The 20120-nt window shown below is 42.3% G+C and overlaps 1 protein-coding gene across 4 annotated transcripts in view; it reads right to left on the reverse strand.

Annotated features, from left to right (window-relative positions):
• Window positions 1–20120, reverse strand: part of AFF1 (AF4/FMR2 family member 1) — a 203713-nt gene that overhangs the window by 88827 nt on the left and 94766 nt on the right. For all 4 annotated transcript variants that reach the window (XM_023198100.2, XM_023198097.2, XM_023198098.3 and 1 more), the window contains 2 exons: window positions 4031–4151; window positions 2711–3619 (listed from right to left, as the gene is read on the reverse strand). In XM_023198100.2, coding sequence (XP_023053868.2) covers window positions 2711–3619; window positions 4031–4151 — 1030 coding nt within the window. The remainder of the gene's footprint in view (window positions 1–2710; window positions 3620–4030; window positions 4152–20120) is intronic.

Raw genomic sequence — 20120 nt, forward strand, 5'->3', positions numbered from 1 at the left:
TATCTTCACACTCAGAGTGCTAGGAAAGAGAAAATTTCCTGACTTGCCTTAGGACCAATTAAGCAAATAAAGGAAAATCACTCAGCTACTCCCACACCCCCTTCTCCCAGCTCTACCAAGAGCCAGCTTCCCCTTCTGCCCCATACCCAAAACTAACCCAGGATATTGCTAATATTCTTACCTATATTCAAAGTTTACCTGCTCTGGGGCCAATTCCCACATTTTTGGTCCCACATCTCTACACTTTCCTTGGGTTCACCAGAATAATCATCCTTGGATTCACAATAAATATTAAAATTTGAAATTTAAAATTCAAGTATATTTTTAAAACTTTCAAAAATACCCATTTTGCTAAGTGTGTAAACAGAAAATTAACACTAAGTCTGTGAAATATGAGATCTTTGTTAAAAGAGCAAAATCAAATCCAAAACCTGGCCAGAGAGCTCCAAGATCCCTGCTTCCCGGATTGACAACTCCTTCATTCCAAGCTCTTGGTTCCTAATTTGTCCTTACATGGGTCACCTAGAGCCCTCCATCTGTCTGACCCCCTCAGTTCCATCCTCCCACTCACCAACAGCGCCACGGGGCTCCCAGGCAGTTGGCACCACAGCTGCCACTGCCTGGCATGAGAACTCTGGCCGAGACCAGAGGGAACCATCGCATTAAAGAAAATGCTGACTGAACAGAGGCTGCAGATGAAAGGTTTACTTCTACTCCATCGTTGATAGCAGATGCACTGGTGCCAAGAAAACCCCCATTCTTCAATACCCAAATTTATGTAGGATTTTGTTCCTCAGAAAACATGTAAGAGCCAATTAACATAGTCCTACGTTCGAAATACGTATTAAATATAAGGGGTTTTATGACACTGAAGAATCTCAACTCAGCCTACTTATTTCCACCCAAGAAAGCAGTAAGTTAACTGGAATCCTCTCCCAGAAACACCTACTAGGAAACCTAGGGCTGAATTACACAGGTTCTTTAAGTACCTAGTTCCAGAGAGAGAAGACTCAATTGTTCTCTAATTGTTTCATAAGTGTAGGCTGATCGCTACACTAATCTGTCCTGCAAGGACCGATTTCTCTGGCACAGAATCTTGCACTTAAGCATATGGTTGGGCATTTGGTAGACAATGTAAATATTTGCTAATTTGTCTAAAAATTGTTTTAAAGCAATTTTTTTAGGTTATTTTTAGAAAGAATGTTAAGTTGTCCCACCCTTTTTTTTAAAACTGGGAACATACAGCTAACCCTATTTGATAAAGAAAGCAAAGAAACTATCATTGAGTTCTTTACTGCCTGAATTATAAGGCAGGCGGAGTGACTGTTTTGAGGAGGGAGAATCTCACTTTATTTTGCCTTCATTCAGCTGCCTACTCCTTCCTCCGTCACAGCACAAAATGTTCAATAAATGGCTCAACGCATTAAATCTTTGTAAGTTAGGATCGGAGGTGCAGTTCTGCCATCTTGGTCATTTCTACCATTGCTTTTACTCCTTCCTTCTTATTTTTCCTTGGCCCCCAAACAAGTGGCATTCAGAAGACATCTGGAAGCACTCAGCTCAAGAGCTCAGTGAGAACGGCACCCCAACCTCCCTCTTCTAAACCAGAAGCTGACACCAGAAAGTTACAGGTTGTCCTCCTGGAAGATAAAGGTTATCTTTCCGGGTAGGAATCACACCCCCACCTAAGGAATTTTACCTTCTGGCATTATGTAAGACATATCTGGACGGCACAAATGTCTTTGCGCAATGGGGATGCAAATTAGAATGTTTATACAATAGATGTAACTAAACCATAGACTTTACATTATGAGATAAGTTTTAAAATTCACTTCAAACATTTCACTTCGGACTACTAATCTTAATTTTGGAGAAACTGGTACCACTTTAAACTTTCAGTGATAGCATGTATGCTCTGATTCTCCTCATTCAAACACAATGCTGCTGTTCATCCACAGAGTAGAAAAAGAAAATTTTTTTTTCTTGGTTTTAAGAAGTACAGCATTTGGGTTACTTTTAAAACCCATAGTTGAAAAACATTCTGTATTATATTTGTGACTCACTCTCAAGTGAAATGTCACCATACACCCACTCTTCTTTTTTAGGTGATAAATAGTAAAATATTAGAACAGAACTTTAGTTACAAAGTTCCTTACAATTTACAGGGAACAAGTCCTTTAAAAATAATAAAAATTAAGAGACTCTGTCATCTTGTTTTTACTTTTTTACAGTTTAGATCTCAGGAAAAACTAACTGGGTCTGAGGAGGTATTAATCAAAAAACTTTCTTCTTCACATTGTTATCCCAGTGTCTCCCAAAACAATAAATAAGACACCTGAAAACCTTTCTGAAACTTTCTGGTAACTGAAATCTTCTCTATCTCGATTGGGTTTGGGATCCTACAGCTGTATCTATTTTTCAAAACACAAACTGTACTCTTATGATCTCTATGCTTTATTGTATATAAATTTTGGCTCAACAAAAAGGTTCTCTAAACCTTTCTGCAAACTGCATTTCAATATCTATAATCAGTTGTCTATCTCAGAGCTGAGGTTTTCATGGGTTATTAACAAGATCCTAAAGCCAAAAAGAACTCCCCCTACCCAAAAGCCACGGACTAACCCCCCCACCTTGCCCCACATCCGCCAGACATTTTCATCTCAAATCCGTCTTTGAATCGGAATTGCCCAAGATAAGAAATTCCACACACCTCAACTGACTGAGAAGGCATCTTCAGTTTGGTGAGCTTGGCTTTGGCAGGCACTTTCAAGTCTGCTTTTTCAAAGGTCTGCTGTCGATAGTCCTCTGGCAGTGGTTTCAGTTCAGGGGATTCACTAGGAGCCTGATCTTGACCATCCATGGGTCGGACATAAGCTGTGGGCTTCTGCTGCATTGCAACACTTTTTGAGGGAAGGGAGGGAGGTGGAAATGTCTGAGAAGGTGGCTGGGGAGGGGCCACCAAACTGTCTTGAGGGGTCTCTTTATCATGGACTTTCACTGCTAGGTCCTTGGGAGATTTGGCTGGGCAACAGCCTTTATTGTTACTGTTGCTGTTGCTGCCATGAACCTTGCTGCTTCCTTGCATCCGGGGAAGAGTTTGCTGGTTGGAATGTATAGGTGACAAAGGGGGAACTGGGGAAGGCAAAGAGGAGATTAAGGAAGAAAGCTCCCTCTCTGGAGCGGAGTCTGTCACTGAAGCACAGTGGTCTCCGTCAGCTCTTCGGTCACCTTTCTTGTGATGACTAGAGCCGTACCCCTCCTGACCAAGGGGATCCTGGGTCACGTGCTGGCTGTCTGGTGGGCCGTAGCTTTTGGCATGGAGACTTGGCATTGGTTCAGTTCTTGGCTGCGCCATCTTTGGATTGTGGCTAATGTTGCCAACACAGAGTGGTCCAGACGCAGGAGTGTGAATGGACTGGTGGTGGACACTAGTGTGGAAGGAGCTGGATGGAATGCTGCTCCCTTTGTCAGGAATTAAAGGATATTTCGGCTTTCCCAATCTATTTTCAGAAGCATCCAAGCGATGAGTGTGGGACTTAGTACTAAGGAACTCCTTCACTTCTTCGTAGTTTCCCAACATGTTCTGTATTCGACTAGACAGCTCATCACCTTTTGCTGTCTGAAAAAAAAGGAGAATTTGAGAATGAAAAAAACTAAGGAAAACTACCATTTAACAAACCACGTTATATAATACTATTAAGGAAAAAACTCTGAACTTAATGTATGACATGTAGAATTTAATGTGCTATTTTAACTCAATTCCCCCGTTGAGAAGACTATCATGGCCACATATTACTAACTGTAGAAGACTAACATTACAAAAGAAAACCACAAGCTTTGGTAATTCTGACTAACAACGTTCAGAGAATTTTCATACTTTGTTTTCAAAAATCTCTAGAATAAGGCAGAATAAGTTATCTTATTTTCACAGCTGTGACCCTTGTTCGAACTCAATTATACTGAATTGTTTCATCATAGGGTTCAATATTGTGATAAATCAGACCTTCAACTTCTAGTATTCAGTAAATACCTTGTAGGGCTCTCCAAAAAGGGGAATCTTTTCAGGAAATGCCTCTTTCTCTTGGTGAGCTTCCTGGTTGCGTCTTTCCTTCTCTCTAATTCGAAGCAGGTTTCTGTCGTCATTGTACAAACTGTTTCAGATGCCACAAAAGAACAAAAACAATAAAATTTATCAGTCTCCAAGTTTTGTCATGCATACATACATGCGAGAAGGGAGGCGAGGACAGGTCTGGGAAGAAGCAATGATAATGGCTGTGATTTAAAGAAAGCCTAAGTTCCTTAACCCAGCCTTAGGCTGAGGCCTCAGTCACTTGGCTGTGACCCTCCAGCCTGGGGTCCTGGCTCCCAAAACCCAAGCATTCACTCTGGGCTATGGTCTCCATCATGGCTCAGGACTGATTCCAAACTGAACAGCCTTTTATAGGCAGCAGTGGAACTGAGACAAGATTAATGATATTTTTATTTTCAGCTTGCAAAATATGGGGTAGAGGTGGAAGCTTTTCATCTGCAGGACTCAGCAGGATGTGAACTTTAGAAAGGCTGTTTTCCTGGATCAGTAGCGTACATTTTGAAAGATTAAAATCAAAAGGCTTATTTCATAATTAAAAGATTACCAGGCACCCAAAACAGCATTTACTTTCTCAGCCTACTCTACTGGGAGTGTCTTGGCATGTAAACCCCACAAAAAATGATTTTTATTTCTCATTTCAAATGTCAGGGATGAGAAAATCCAATTATAGATGTCAGTTCTACCTACGGAGAATGCTTTATAATCTGACTGCCCTACTTAAACCACATAAAAATGTATCCTAAATCAGCCCTGGCACCAAAGGGGTTAAATGATATTCACCGAGAAACAAATTAGAGATGGAGACCAAAGGAAGTGCAGTTTTAGCCAACACATAAACCAAAAGTGGGCTTGCCTCACTATCGGCACCATGGGCCACTTCCCAGCCCTCACATGCAATGCATGATTAAAAAGTGACGTAAGAACTATAAAATGATTTCTGTCTTCATAGACTTGCTCCCAGAGAATCTACTGAATGTTTTCTCCCAATGCCGTTTGAACAAACAGGAAAATATTTGATTGTCTAGTTAAGGCTGTCGGTAACTTCGGAAATTCTAGCCCTGATGTCAGACACCCTTCCCCACCCCCTTTCCCAGCCTCTTTGCCCTCTTCTGACTTCTCTTATTTCCTCTGAGAAGAGCCTACTGGTCTCCCTGCCTCCCCCACATCTTATCCCTTTAATTCAGCCTTCTCATGAAAAGAGACCTGATTTAAGGCCCTGGTTCTCATGTCACCATCCATATTTTAAAATAACAAGGATTTGATGGCTCTTTACTACTGCAGAATAAACTCTAAATTCTTGCTTCGGCATTAAAATTCCCCTGTAATCTGATGCAGATCTACTCTCTAGAAATTATCCACTGTCCCCCTGCAGGCCACATGCATTCTACCTGACAGTCAGTCAGTCACGTCCATCCCCTGAACATACCCTGCAAGGCAGCCTCCTGCTCTAATTTCCATCAGGCTCTCTTTACTGAAACCAATTCTTCTAGAGCCAGCTTCCCTAGGAAGTATGACTCTCTTACAAACCACCTCTATATTCCAGTCACACCTGACTACCCCCCATTCCTCAGTGATATCCTAGACTTTGATGATTTCATTCCAGCCACAAATTTTCACTCCCTCTCTCTCCACCACACATCCCCATCCTTAATTTTCAGCTTCGAGCAAATCTCTGGAATGATTCAAATGTCACTCACTCTAAAGGTAAAGGCTTCCTCAAATCCACCAAATATGTGCTTACTTAACACATCAGTTAGTTCTCTCTCCTCCGCCCCTCTCCCCTAGCACGTGAACTCCATCAGAAAAGAACCTCCCAAATGTAGCACCTCTCCTGGTGCTACAGCATGGTACTCTGCATAGAAGCTAATCATTCAATACTTTTAGATTAAAAAACAACCACTACACTAATATATTTTTATAAACTTAACAACTCTTTAAAAAAGATTTAACTCTGGAAGACACATATTTTTATTTTTAAAAATCATCTAAAAAGTAATGTGGTATTTCTATAGCCTTTTAATCTATGGGAATAGGATGCACAGAGAGAAATTAGCTGCCTGACTGAATTCGCTACAATGTGGTAAATAACAATCTCCTTTGGCCGGGCACAGTGGCTCAGACCTGTAATCCTAGCACTTTGGGAGGCTGAGGCGGGTGGATCACGAGGTCAAGAGATCAAGACCATCCTGGCCAACATGGTGAAACCCTGTCTCTACTAAAAATACAAAAATCAGCTGGGTGTGGTGGCGGGTGTCTGTAGTGCGAGCTACTCGGGGGGCTGAGGCAGGAGAATCGCTCGAACCCAGGAGGCAGAGGCTGCAGTGAGCTGAGATTGCACCACTGTACTAAAAACTTTTCCTAGATGATGGATATTGCAATTATCAGATTTTAAAATAACTCTTCAAACCACAAAGTTAATAATTTACGCTAGTCAAAATACTGAAAAGGAGCTGCTGCTGAACTAGAAACTGGTCATGGAGTCTTCTGCAATGGGGTCTGAGTCTCACCTGTTTCAGAGAGTTCAACTTACTTCTGGTTGGCAGGAGCACACTGGACTTGATGATACTCAATTCCTTCCAATTGTTTTATGATTTTGGTAATTCCTCTTGTTGGTTCAAAAGATCATATGCCATTAGCATATAACCATAGAAGCCAAGTAATCAGATTGATCAGGAAATAACTTTCCTTCAAACTTGTTTTACAGCCACTTTGAGCCAGTTTGCAGGGAGGAGCTAAGCAGGCAACCATCCTCTGAGCAACTAAGTTTCTCTTCTCCCAAACTATCCAGTGCATGCACCTTGCAGCAGTCAAGACAGGCCGATGGGTGAGTGGGTGGGGGAAAGCTTACCATGGGCATGTGTTTGTCTGCTTGGCTCTTCTCACCACCAAGGGAGTTCTCCCCTCCTGATATGCCACTTACAACAGAGGAGTCCCTACAGCTGGTCAGTGTTCAGCCTTAGGCTCCACTTCACAGGGCAGAGCTCCACCCCTTCTAAATAAATGCTACCTTTGTCTCAGAGAAGGGAACTCCAAATGGCAATTCTCAGTCCAGGATCCAAAAGGGGGGGGGTGTAAACAGTTACACCTCAACTAACAGGCTGCTCAGAGTCCTCAACTTTCTCATCAATTCCACACACTCAATTTTCCTTTAACAAAGTTACATTACTAAAATATTTTTAAATCAAACAACTCAGCCTTGTATTAGCCTTATCTCAGCATCAGTTGGGTTTCTCCCATACTTCCAGATTTTCATTCCAAAATATTGAAAATTGCTACAGAAATAACCAGAAGAACCCAATTAAGCCATTCTTTCACAGAATTCCTAACACTAGGTTATTACTACATGATTCTAAAATCAAGAAGTCTCCCACAGGGAGGAAATCCTATTAAATTAAGGATTCTAGTTAATTAAGGTTTTACTTCATTAGTGTCAAAAAATAAAAATAAAAAAACCCAGACTAAGATTTTATCGGCAGACATGTAATTCTACACCTATTCTGAGACAAATTTTCTTTTTATGATTCACCATCACCTTCAACTAAAAGCCCTGTTAGTGAGGTGAAAAAGGACATCGTGGATATCACTGGTAGGATGAGTTTTATGAGGTCCAGGCTTTGTGAAAGAAACTTGCTCTCCCCACACTGTCCAACAACTCCCTCCTGGGTGGAACTCACAAAAGCTCCTGGGCAGGGCAAAGGAAGACCTAAGAAGTAGGAAGTTCACAGGAGTAGAGGTAGGCTTTGAGCCCCTGCTCTGGGTTGCCTCCTTTGTCCTTGCGACTAAATTGTTTTGCCAGTCACACTGAATCGCTTTCTGGTTTCTTGTTGCAAATTTGCAACAGCTTAGGGAATGACCTGTTAAAAGCTCCCAGGCAAATCTTTGGTGAATATTTCCTTTTTCTTGGTTCCATTTTGAGATAAAGGAATATGAAATTTTAAAAATAAACCCACTAGTCATATCATAAGTAAACCTTTGTTCAGCCTATACACATCACTGTTTAAACCAAGGTGTAAGCAAGGAAGAGGCAGATGGGAAAATTTTTAAATGAGGGAATTTTAGGAAGCAGCAAATGCCCTACATGATTCACAAACTCTGTAGTAACTCTTTTTTTTTTTTCAGATGGAGTCTCACTCTGTCGCCCAGGTTGGAGGGCAGTGATCTCAGCTCACTGCAACTTCTGACTCCTGGGTCCAAGCGATTCTCCAGTCTCAGCCTCCCAAGTAGACAGGATTAGATGCACCTGCCACCACACCTGGCTAATTTTTGTATTTTTTAGTAGAGAGAGGGTTTCATCAAGTTAGCCACGCTGGTCTCAAACTCCTGACCTCAAGTGATCCACCCACCTCAACCTCCCAAAGTATTGGGATTACAGGCGTAAGCCACCACGCCCAGCTGTCAATAATCACCTTTCAATAACTACAAGTTAACTGTCACTTTAATAAAGGTAGGTTTTTGGTTTTTTTTCGGTCCTGTGTTAAGGAAAAACACATCCCAACATCAGCCTGGCCATTCTTTCCCACTGTTTCAAATAGAATATAGTGAGTTACAAGTTCTTCTTAGCTGATTTTAGACAGTACTTTGCATTAGCTAAGAGGTTCTCAAACCTGAGTCAGTCAGTTGGAGGGTTTGTGAAAACACAGATCACAGAGACCTGCAGAGTTTCTGAGGCAGTAGGCCTGACATGGGGCCTGAGGCTCGTATGTTGAACAAGTTTCCAAGGGATCTCTAGGGGCGAAAGACAGCACATACTTTTTGGGGATCACCAAAATACAAAAGCAATGGTAACAGCAGCAGCCTGGCCAAGAAATGGCATCACTTAGCATGTTAGTCAACACTGATTTTGGCACTATCACATCAGTTTTCTATTTAATTTTCAAAACAACTCCGTGAGAGTGGGATTATTAGCCCCATTTTCCAAGTGAAAGAAAGCTAGCTCAGATATTGACTTGCGGCCAGGGGCGGTGGCTCACGCCTGTAATCCCAGCACTTTGGGAGGCCGAGGTGGGCAGATCACTTGAGGTCAGGAGTTCAAGACTAGCTTGGCCAACGTGGTGAAACCCTGTCGCTACTAAAAATATGAAATATTAGCTGGATGTGGTGGCACATACCTGTAATCCCAGCTACTCGGGAGGCTGAGGCAAGAGAATCACTTGAATCCGAGAGGTAGAGGTTGCAGTAGGCCAAGATTGTGCCACTGCACTCCAGCCTAGGCGACAGAGTGAGACCTCATCTCAGGGAAAAAAAAAAAGGGCAGGGCGCGCTGGCTCACGCCTGTAATCCCACCACTTTGGTGGGCTCACTTCGGTGAGCATCAGCTCAACTGATGCTGAGGAGGGTGGATCGCCTGAGGTCGGGAGTTCGAGATCAGCCTGGCCAACATGGTAAAACCCCATTTCCACTAAAAATACAAAAAATTAGCTGGGTGTGGTGGTGGGCGCTACTACGGAGGCTGAGGCAGGAGACTCGTTTGAACCCAGAAGGTGGAGGTTGTTGCAGTGAGTGGAGATTGTGCCACTGCACGCCAGCCTGGGCAACAAGTGCAAAACTCTGTCTCAATTAAAAAAAAAAAAAAAAGGTGGGCGGGGGGGTGAGGGGATTGACTTGCTCACAAATGACAGACCTGAACATTCAAATGCCTGGCAAGAAAGCTTATACTCTCAGCCACAGTTCTGCTAGCAAAGCTGTCAGGATGCGTTAAATAGGGCAGTGAAGACAAAGAAGGTGTGCTAAAGTGTGCTAACTCATAACCACTCATAATTCCTTAGTCTCAAAGAGGTACACATCAACAATTTAGTATTATCTCTGCCAGCAGGGCCATCTCAGAGCCACAAAACGGATGTTTGGTTAAACTGATCCACACAGGCCTGTCCTTGAGGAAGGACCTAACAGAGGGCCCCTTTGAGAGAAGGATGGCCAACGGCATGACATGGCTCTTTCAGTTATAAAAACTGTGGGTTGGACACAGTGGCTCACAGCTCTAATCCCAGCACTTTGGGAGGCTGCAGTGGGAGGATCACCTGAGGTCAGGGATTTGAGACCAGCCTGGCCTACATGGCGAAACTCTGTCTCTACTAAAAACACAAAAATTAGCCGAGTGTAGTGGCGAGTGCTTGTAATCCCAGCTACTTGGGAGGCTGAGGCAGGAGAATTGCCAGAACCCAGGAGATGGAGGCTGCAGTGAGCCGAGATCATGCCACTGCACTCTAACCTGGGCTAAAGAGCGAGACTCTGTCTCATAAATAAATAAATAAATATAAAAACTGTACTACAATTCTTGTTTCAGAGCCTCTGATGTGCCCCTGGGAAGGAGGGTGCAAAGTCTGACCACTCCACAGACACCATGGGTTCTACTAGAAGTCTACAAAAATCTATTTAGATAGGGAAATAATTCTCCTTTCAGTAGCCAAATTCTTGCCTTCAGATCACATACTACTATCCACCATCTTTGAGGTTCAACCTGATGTATCAAAAGATCTCCACACAATCCATCAAGCCACCTCCTCCACATTTTTCTTTCAGTTAAGTGTACTAGAAATGGGGAGAACCACAGGCTTCAGTGTCCAGTGCCTGGTGAGAGCAGTCACATGTGAAAACTCACCTGAAGAACATAAACACTCGAGCCATGAGAGGGGGACTGTGCCACAGATGTTTCACTGACCAAATCCACTAACTCAGCACAAGAGCTTGAACGAAGCTTTGGAAATCTAAAATGTGCCAGGATGCTCTCACTTTCTGAAAGGTGGTGAAAATCCTGAGGAATTCAGAGCTGCCTGTTCAGCCCCTCAATACAGTCATTTAGTCAACCCCATGCTGGGGCCTGTCAGGGCACATTTACTCTGACTTTTCAAATGCTTCCTGGGGGTGGGGATGGATGTGTTTAAAATATTGTGGTAAAATGTAAGAAATCACAACTCTGTAAGGATTAGTGACAGTAATTCCTTTTTCTCTTTCCCTCACACTAAAAAAGGAAATAGCATATGTGGATGAGGAAAAGATAGTAACAGAAAGGCCCAAGTTGGGCGTGAGACGTGGGGCAGTGTGTTGGCTCTGGTATCATCTGGCTGTAAGCACCTTCTCCCAGGCTGGAGCCCATGGGCCCTGCTGCTAAACTAGGTTAGTCATGCGGGATTGCTGAATGCCATTCGGTGCTTCCATGGTAACTCAGGGCCCACAGGGCTGGCTGTGCACAGCTGACTACCCATTTATCACCCTTGACTGGTCACTTCACATAGGCCTTCCTCTGATAGATGTCACCAACTCTCTAGAATTCGAGTTTAAATTTTTAACTCTCTCTTGGATGGTGGAGTGTGATTTCTCCTATATATTTATCTTCATAAGCCTGGAGACATCTGACAGGAAGGAAAGGGAAAATCCTAAAATCAACAGTGTACATTAACTCTGGAAAGGATTAAGTCTTATTACTATTTAGAAGCACTATGCCATTGTGATTTGAATGTACAAAGGATAGGATATAGCAACACATAAACACACAAAAGTTGGGCAACCCCAGCTTAGAGGATGGTGAGATAGAGATCTGTCACAAACAGGGAGGCAAAAAGACAGGATACTAGGATTCTTCCACACCATGTAAGCGACTTTTTTATTTTAAAAGCCACATCTCAACTTTGTAAGTCCATCTTTTAGCCTTTTGTTTGCACATTCCCCTATTCCTACCATCTAACACGCAGGAAACATTTTTCACACATTGGCTTTATGAAAAAACATCAACATACCTCAAAGCACAATATTAGTTTGACTTCCAAATACAATTTAAACATGAGAAATCAAAGTGGTTCCATGTCTGAAGGCAGGATAAAATGTTGCTTCAAAGAATGGAGATTTTTTTCCTCTCTCCATCCACGTGAAAGAATTTGTAAGAGACTTTCTCATAATAAAAATCACTCAGCTAAATCATCCCAGGGTTTTCACTCTCAATATCTAACATGAGTAACATTCTTAAAATTTATAAAGAAAGTAATCAGAGACTTAATCCTAAAACAAAGTCTTACAATCTGATTTCATATTAAAAATATCAGCCAAGTACAATGAAAAAATAGCACGATGTCAGTTGTTTTCCTGGAAGAGCCCCCAGGGGATTATCTCAGGGCATTAGCACTCTATGCTACTCACTTCTGTTTGCCACAGAAGGTTCCGTCTTATCATAATTTATTATAGTATTTATTTTTAAAGTTTTATGTGACCCCATTTTGCAAAATTAAATCAACCTTGAAAACACTGCCCACATAACATCTTGCCATTCTCTAGGAGGGTGATACATGACAGTGAAATTTACATTCTTGGTACCCATCGTAAACATTCTCCAGGACTCAGAGCCAGTAAGATATTTTGCATATCTTAAATGCATCCTACAAGTTTTAAATTGAAAAAGACTCTACACTTGGGCAAATGTGACTAAAAAGTCACATCAATTCTAAGGAAAGACATGTTAATTTACCTTTCAAAGTGAACTTGCCTGGTACTTCTGTATGCCTGTTAATATGCAGCAAAGGTCTGAAAGGATACATTTTACAAAAACCTACCAAGCAGGGCCGAGCGCAGTGGTTCATGCCTGTAATCCCAGCAGTTTGGGAGGCCGAGGCGGGCAGATCACTTGAGGTCAGGAGTTCAAGACTAGCCTGGCGAACATGGTGAAACCCCGTCTCTACCAAAACTACAAAACATTAGCCGGGTGTGGTGGTGGGTGCCTGTAATCCCAGCTACTCGGAAGGCTGACGCAGGAGAACTGCTTGAACCCAGGAGGCGGAGGTTGCAGTGAGCCGAAAACGTGCCACTGCACTCCAGCCTGGGCGACAGAGCAAGACTTCGTCTCAAAACAAAAACAAAAAACCTACCACCAAGCAGCAAGGGATTAGGGTGCAGAATGTTAAGTGGTGATGTGGTTTGGGGAGCATTTTGTTAACATCCTGTTTTTAAATTCTTTTCACAATAAGAAAGCATCTATTTGTATAAAAGTTCTGATTAAAAACAAAAGAAAGAGCCTCATATACTATAGCAACGTCAGGCTGGGGATAAAGAAATACTGAAGTGTTAATCATTTTTGCAGTAACTCTCATTAGAAGCTCTGAAAACTGATTTTGGGTTCTGAACTCAGTCTTAGATTGTTAGCAAGTAATTTTAGATCCATCTGTGTAAAGCAGAATCTCAAGTTACCTGGGCATGGTGGCACACTCCTGTAGTCCCAACTACTTGGGAAGCTGAGATGGGAGGATCACTTGATCCTGAGAGGCAGAGGTTGGAGCGAGCCGAGGTCACACCCTGCACTCCAGCCTCAGCAACGGAGCAAGACAGAGCAAGAAGCTTGTCTCAAACACAAGGCGGGGAGAGACAAAAAAAAGCAGGGAGAGACAAAAAAAGCAGAAACTCACTGCCATATTAGAAAATACGTTCCAACATTCAAACACCAGCAGATGATTTTTTTTTTTTTGAGACAGAGTCTTGGCTCTGTCTCCCAGACTGGAGTGCAGTGGCGCGGCGGATCTCGGCTCACTGCAAGCTCCTCCTCCCGGGTTCACGCCATTCCCCTGCCTCAGCCTCCTGGGTAGCTGGGACTACAGGCACCCACCACCACGCCCAGCTAATATTTTTGTATTTTTAGTAGAGATGGGGTTTCACCCGTGTTCGGCACGATGGTCTCGAACTCCTGACCTTGTGATCTGCCCACCTTGGCCTCTCAAAGTGCTGGGATTACAGGTGTGAGTCACCGCACCCGGCCCCAGCTGATGTTTTTTAATTGGGGGAGTTAATATAACCTGCTTTGTTTCTCTTAATAGATCTCATAAGTCTATTTTGAGAGGTATTTTTTACCTTACAGATAGAAAAACACGGGAACTTGTCTTCCTCATCAATTGGTTTTTAAGGGACAGTAAGGAAAACTGTGTGGTTGGGCATACATAGCTCCAACAGTAAAGTCGGATGGGGGAAGAGGAGACAGATGAGCTAATGTGTTCCCATGTGCAGTACACCAAGCCTCTCATCTTCCAAACATATTTTAACAATAAAAAACTAGTACTGAGTAAGCAAGGCCAGCATGCATATAGAACAATTACACAAACCACACCAAACAAATCACTTCTCACCTCAAAAAGCTGGCAATCTATAGCTAGGGGTTAATAAAACATGTCTTTATGTTATATGCAATGTGAGCATATTGATGTTACTGACAAATTTCAGAAAATTCAGTCCCTGAGACTGATGTCAAGTGCTTACCAGCAGTCAAGCAAGGGGATATACAGAAATTACCCTCCACAATGGCAACAGAGATAAACCAGTTTTTTTAACCTGAGATAAAGTCTGTCAGCTGACTAGTTATTTATGTCTCCCTTTAGTTGTAAAGGCCCCTGGTGAGCATAGCCACACAGTGCCTCGTTGCCACTGCTCATTTGGCACCAATCAGAAATGTGGATAGGTGTTGGCTCTTCCTCTGCTCTTCTGGTCTGTAGTAGGATCAATCAGAGTGCTGGCCTCATTACCAGGCCACTCATGTCACACACTCTCAACTGACCCTGAAGGACCACATCCCATACTTGCAAAATGATGAGGCTGGTGAAAGTCTCTCAATACAGCCACAAAAATTAAAAATCCTAGAGTCACAAGCTAAGAATGTAGACAAGCAAGCTTAAAGTCTTTTTCTTAATGCTTTCTTCCTTTAATTCATTCCCCAGCTTTTAAAAAAATGTTTTGGGTATTAAACCTATGAAGCATCCAATATTCAAATAAAATGGACTTCAATTCTCACTTGGAATGTGGCCCTGAGAGGCTCCTCTTTCTGGGTTGTCCATCTCCACAAAGCTGCATCACTGATCTTTCTAAAAATCGTAAATCTGATCTTGTTATTCATCTACCCAAAACCTTCCTGGGAGCCCTGGTGCCTACAGGATTAAAGCTCCTGAATGAGTACTTTTTTTTTTTTTTTTTTTTTTTTGAGACAGAGTCTTGCTCTGTTGCCCAGGCTGGAGTGCAGTGGCGCGGTCTCCGCTCACTGCAAGCTCCGCCTCCCAAGTTCACACCATTCTCCTGCTTCAGTCTCCTGAGTAGCTGGGACTACAGGCGCTCGCCACCATGCCCGACTAATTTTTTTTATTTTTAGTAGAGATGGGGTTTCACTGTGTTAGCCAGGATGGTCTCGATCTCCTGACCTCGTGATCTGCCCTCCTCGGCCTCCCAAAGTGCTGGGATTACAGATGTGAGCCACCGCACCAGGCCTTCTGGGTATTTCAAGCTGTACTTCTGCCTGCCTCAGCCCTCCCGGGTAAGAGCACCCTTCCTGCGTTCTGCCTCATTCTCTACCCTTTAAGCACAGGGAGCAGGGAGGCTCTGGGAAGATCTTCTCCCTGTCCGGTCTCTAACTGCTGCCTTTCAAAAGTCTTCCTCAGTATCACTGCCTCCATTTCTGGGATACCTCTGCTATGTTTCTATTTACCCAAACTAGATAGACTTTATATATGTGTGCCTACAGATTTTCCTTATTAGACTGTGAGCTCCTCCTTAAGGGCACGGACTATTTCTGAGGGTTCCTTACCCAGCATAGTGCTTACTAAATGTGATGCTTAATATGTATCTTCGACTGAATTATATTCAAGCATTATGCAATTTCCAACGATTCAGAATTCTGTATTCTGCCAGCCTATTTATTATCTAATGACAAAATGTGACTCATTGTCTGATACCTAAAACTGATTTTACCAAATTCTTTTACCCATCAAATGACTCAAACCTAGAAGACAGGCTGACAACACCCTTTCCTAGATGGGCCAAGAAAGTTGCCTCAGCTAACACCATGTGTTAATCAGTTAATGTTACAGATTTTATTCAGTTTACCATACTTATTAATTAGTCATAAAACCCCAAGTGCACTACAGTAAAAGGAAAGGTACAATGTTTGAGTAACACTTAGAGAAAATACACATTTAGTTTTAAATCAACAGATTCAGAATAATTTTAGAAAGCTACCTCCAGGACGAAAACTTGGACAATACACAAATCTCTCCATGCTGCCATAAATGCATCATGGGGAACAACACAAGAAAATACAGGATCCAGAGAGATAATTTTAAATGCAAGGCAGATTCAGTGGTCCTTCCACTGCTGAAAGCCTTCCACAGGCTTGCTATAGCATTCAAAATTAAAATCCAGAAGCCTGGCCAACGAGGCCCCATTCCCAGCACACTTCCAAGATCTAGCATCCTTCCTCCCACTACCATCCCTGGAATACTAGCCAGATTGGCTGTCTTTTCATGCCTGGAGCAGGTCAAGCTGTGCACTGCTGTGCACTGCTAATCCCCGTTTGCGTGCACTGCTAATCCCCGTTTGCATGCTCTGCACCTAAAGCTGAGGACGACTGGCTCTCTCTCCACTAATATCTCAGGTTATAACTATCGGCTCCTCAGCCAGTCCCCACCACCAGCAGGTGCTCTCCAGCCCTTCACCTTTCAGTCACCATCTAAAATGATCCTGTCTACCCACTCATCTGTTCAGTCATCATCTGACTCCCCGCATCCATCCCAAGGAAGAATGCACGTGGCTGCAGGTCAGTCACTCCTTCCCTCTTGATCCTATTTACCCAGCACTAACCCATCAGGCCATATGAATATTAGTTGAGTAAGTGAGATTCTGCACATCTAAATCTACATACAGATCCAGAGACTCAATAGCTTTTTTTTTTTTAAATACATTTTGAAGTTAACCATTTAATAATACATTTTTTAAAAACTAGGCAGTTAGGAAGAACATTCTCTAAACTGATTAATACATCAAATTTTCAAGTCCCACACAGAAAACAAGAAAAACAAATTATTCCCAAATTCATCTTGCCTCAGGAAGAGACTGCTGAAACGTCCCCAAGGCGATTTTAAAAGGCAACTCTTCTCTCAAGTTATTCAGGAGCAAATCTGGTTTTAAGAAACAACTAACTTCTACAGCCCATAAGAGATCAAATATACTAAGTGAATATACTTTTACTTAATTTAAGCACCAGATAATCCCAAACATACACCAAACTGAATGAGGTACATTCTACAGAACAGCTTGGAACACGGGACAGGATTTACCATTCCAAAAGGAAGAGTCCCTCCCAGCCACTGAACTTCTAACGCATACATTCCAGAGAACCAACTGCACCACATACAATAAGAAAAACCTTTGAAATTGGGCCAATGTACCAGCACAGCTTCAGCCAGAACAAATGCTCAGCATTTAGACTTGCTAACCAGCAGCAAAAAAGCAACAGGAAAAGGCTTACACTTAGAAAATGAAAGGAAAAGCAATGTCTGTGTATTGATAAGAACAGTGGGGAACAATAGGATAATAAGGAAACTGGCAAGATGCAATTTATTTCTCTAAAGAATAAAATATTAAGAAACATTTATTCTTGTTTTGTTTTTTGAGACAGGGTCTCACTATCACCCAGTGCAGTGGCACAATCATAGCTCGCTGCAGCCTCAAACTTCTGGGCTCAAGGGATCTTCCCACCTCAGCTTCCTGAGGAGCTGAGACTACAGGCATGCACCATCAAGCCCAGCTAATTTTTAAGTATTTTTGTAGAGACGGGGTCTTGCTTTGTTGCCTAGGTTGGTCTCAAACTCCTGGCCTCAAGCAATCCTCTTGCCTTGGCCTCCTAAAATGCTGGAACTACAGGTGTGAGTTCCTGCACACAGCTTGAAACATTTATTGTTGAAATGAGTACACAGGAACCCATCAACACATTTTTCAATTGCTGAATAAACCAAAAAAATTGTAGGGCTCTTCCACTCTCCACTTCAAGCTCATTCCATCATGGGAGAGTATATCCAAAATTAAATTCAAGGATCCTCCATCCCCCACAGTCAACAACTGCCACTAGGAGAAACCACTGTCAATTATATTTTAAACCTAGTTAAACAGGCTGCTGTGGACACATTCATACAAAGAGATAAACTTCTTACAACTGAGAAGTTTTTTCCAGGCTCCTAGCAAACAACACATGGGCCACAAAGCAGATACTTAACCTTATTTGCATATTACACAAAGCAGACAACAACAACAAAACAATGGAGGAATAAGTTGTCCATATAAATGTTTTTAAAGAATCATCAGCGCTTTCCTTTACATCTTGACTTTGGTTATCTTTCCCTTTGGTTATTGAATTACACACACACATTTGTTTCTACAGAAAGAAAGCTTAATGTCACAAAAACTAGAGGCAGTTTCATTTTGTTCCATTTCATTCCACAGACATTTCAAGTAGGAAGAACAGGGAGATTATTATAGGAGAAGAAAGCTGGAAACATCTATTGGTATTTTATACGGTAACAAGCAACAATTACATGTTTCTAAATATTCTCATTTTCATCATAACCCCAGCTCACCTCCTACTACCCGCTATAATTGGCATCTCCTTAAAGTTAAACAGTAAGTCATTGTTTTTCTGGAGAAATCTCCCTTCATTTGACTTCTGCTAAGCCATGTTGTGAGCCTTACAAAGCCTGTCAGGATTCTTTGGGCTGGATTTTGGCCCAGATATCAACATTTATATGCAGAATATATCATCTTTTCACCATCATTACCAACAGGCAGTTCACTTGCATAAAAGAAAGGGTATTTATCAATCTTAAAGCTTCAGCCAATGCTAAAAAAACTAGAATCTGAGAGTTCAATTAAGACAGACATACATTTGAGAATTTGTGGAGTCCTTAATAATGTTAAGTTCTTGATAAGGCTGTAAAGTTTCCATATCTACTCTCTGAAAAGCAGACACTAATATATCCACTGCAAGTAAACAATAAGCAAACATTCAAAATTACCACATACACTGTGACAATTCATATTTCATAAGACCTGTTTATAAAATAATTTCTTCAAACCAGAATTGTATTTTGAATATTATTTACGTCAAAGTTGAGAACAGGAATGCATTTGTCTATGGCTTTCTGTACTTCAAGGTCGTAAGCCTCACAGAATGAGAACAGAAAAGCTCCTTATTTCCAGTAAACATTGACTTCCTCTTATGTGCTAGACCTAAGGATAAAAGGGTAAGGGATTCCACAATTTAGCGAGATACACAATGAAGAAGGAGAAAAAAAAAAAACCTAAGAGTGATCCTAGAGGTTGATTACAAGTGCTAAAGGACTAAGGAGAAAAACAGGAACTCTAAATGGAGGAGCCTGCGGTGATTTATTTAATTAAGAGCAGGGACATCTGAGCTGAATCTTGAAGGATGAGCAGAAGTTTCCAAGACAGAAAGAGGCCTCTACCCCAAGACAGCACTTAAGTTGTAGGAGAGTGATCATTTACCGTAGGGTGTTTGCATCCGTCTTACTCCACTCAGATTTCTCACAGGATGGGCCCGAAAGCTTACCTGATAATCTGTGGGGACGATAACGTCTTGCAGTCACCCACTCCACTGGTCTGGAGCGCCTCAATTATCTTTCAGAGGCTGCAATACCCTCCTACCCCCACCCCGGACAACGGCCTGTGGGTTTTCCTCAGCCTGAAAAAACAATCTCAAATTACTGTGCACGTGGAAAACTGTCAGTTTTTGGGAAATGCACCGAGCCTGATTGTGGGACTTCAGAATGCAAATGCACTCAGCTGGGGCCTCAGATGATCACACAAACAAAACCGATCACCATTCCCAGATCCCTTTTGCTCCTCATTGCCCAAAAGAGGCTCAATCTTGGGAATGTGAGTCACTCAGCACTGGGTCTGCACAGAGCACCAGGACGCTGGTTACACAGAGCTTTGCTGTGAAAAGTCTGGCCTAACTTCCTAATTCAAATGATTTTACACTGTTTTACAAGACTTCCACATATCATTCTGTTTGCTGAGCCAACATTAACAATGTGAAATGGAATGGGGGAAAAAAAAAGCTCAGTGTAAATTTTACACGAATATTTAGTTGCATACTCCCACCCCCAAACTGTTCCCTTATTTCCTGACATGCTTAGACCAGTGTTTCAGACTTGTAAGTAAAATTAAAGAAGGGTAAGACTGCCAGTGGCAAAGGGGGGAGAATTTTTTTAACCATTCATATTTA

Source organism: Piliocolobus tephrosceles, chromosome 3, assembly GCF_002776525.5.
Source record: "Piliocolobus tephrosceles isolate RC106 chromosome 3, ASM277652v3, whole genome shotgun sequence".
Lineage (NCBI taxonomy): Eukaryota > Metazoa > Chordata > Mammalia > Primates > Cercopithecidae > Piliocolobus > Piliocolobus tephrosceles.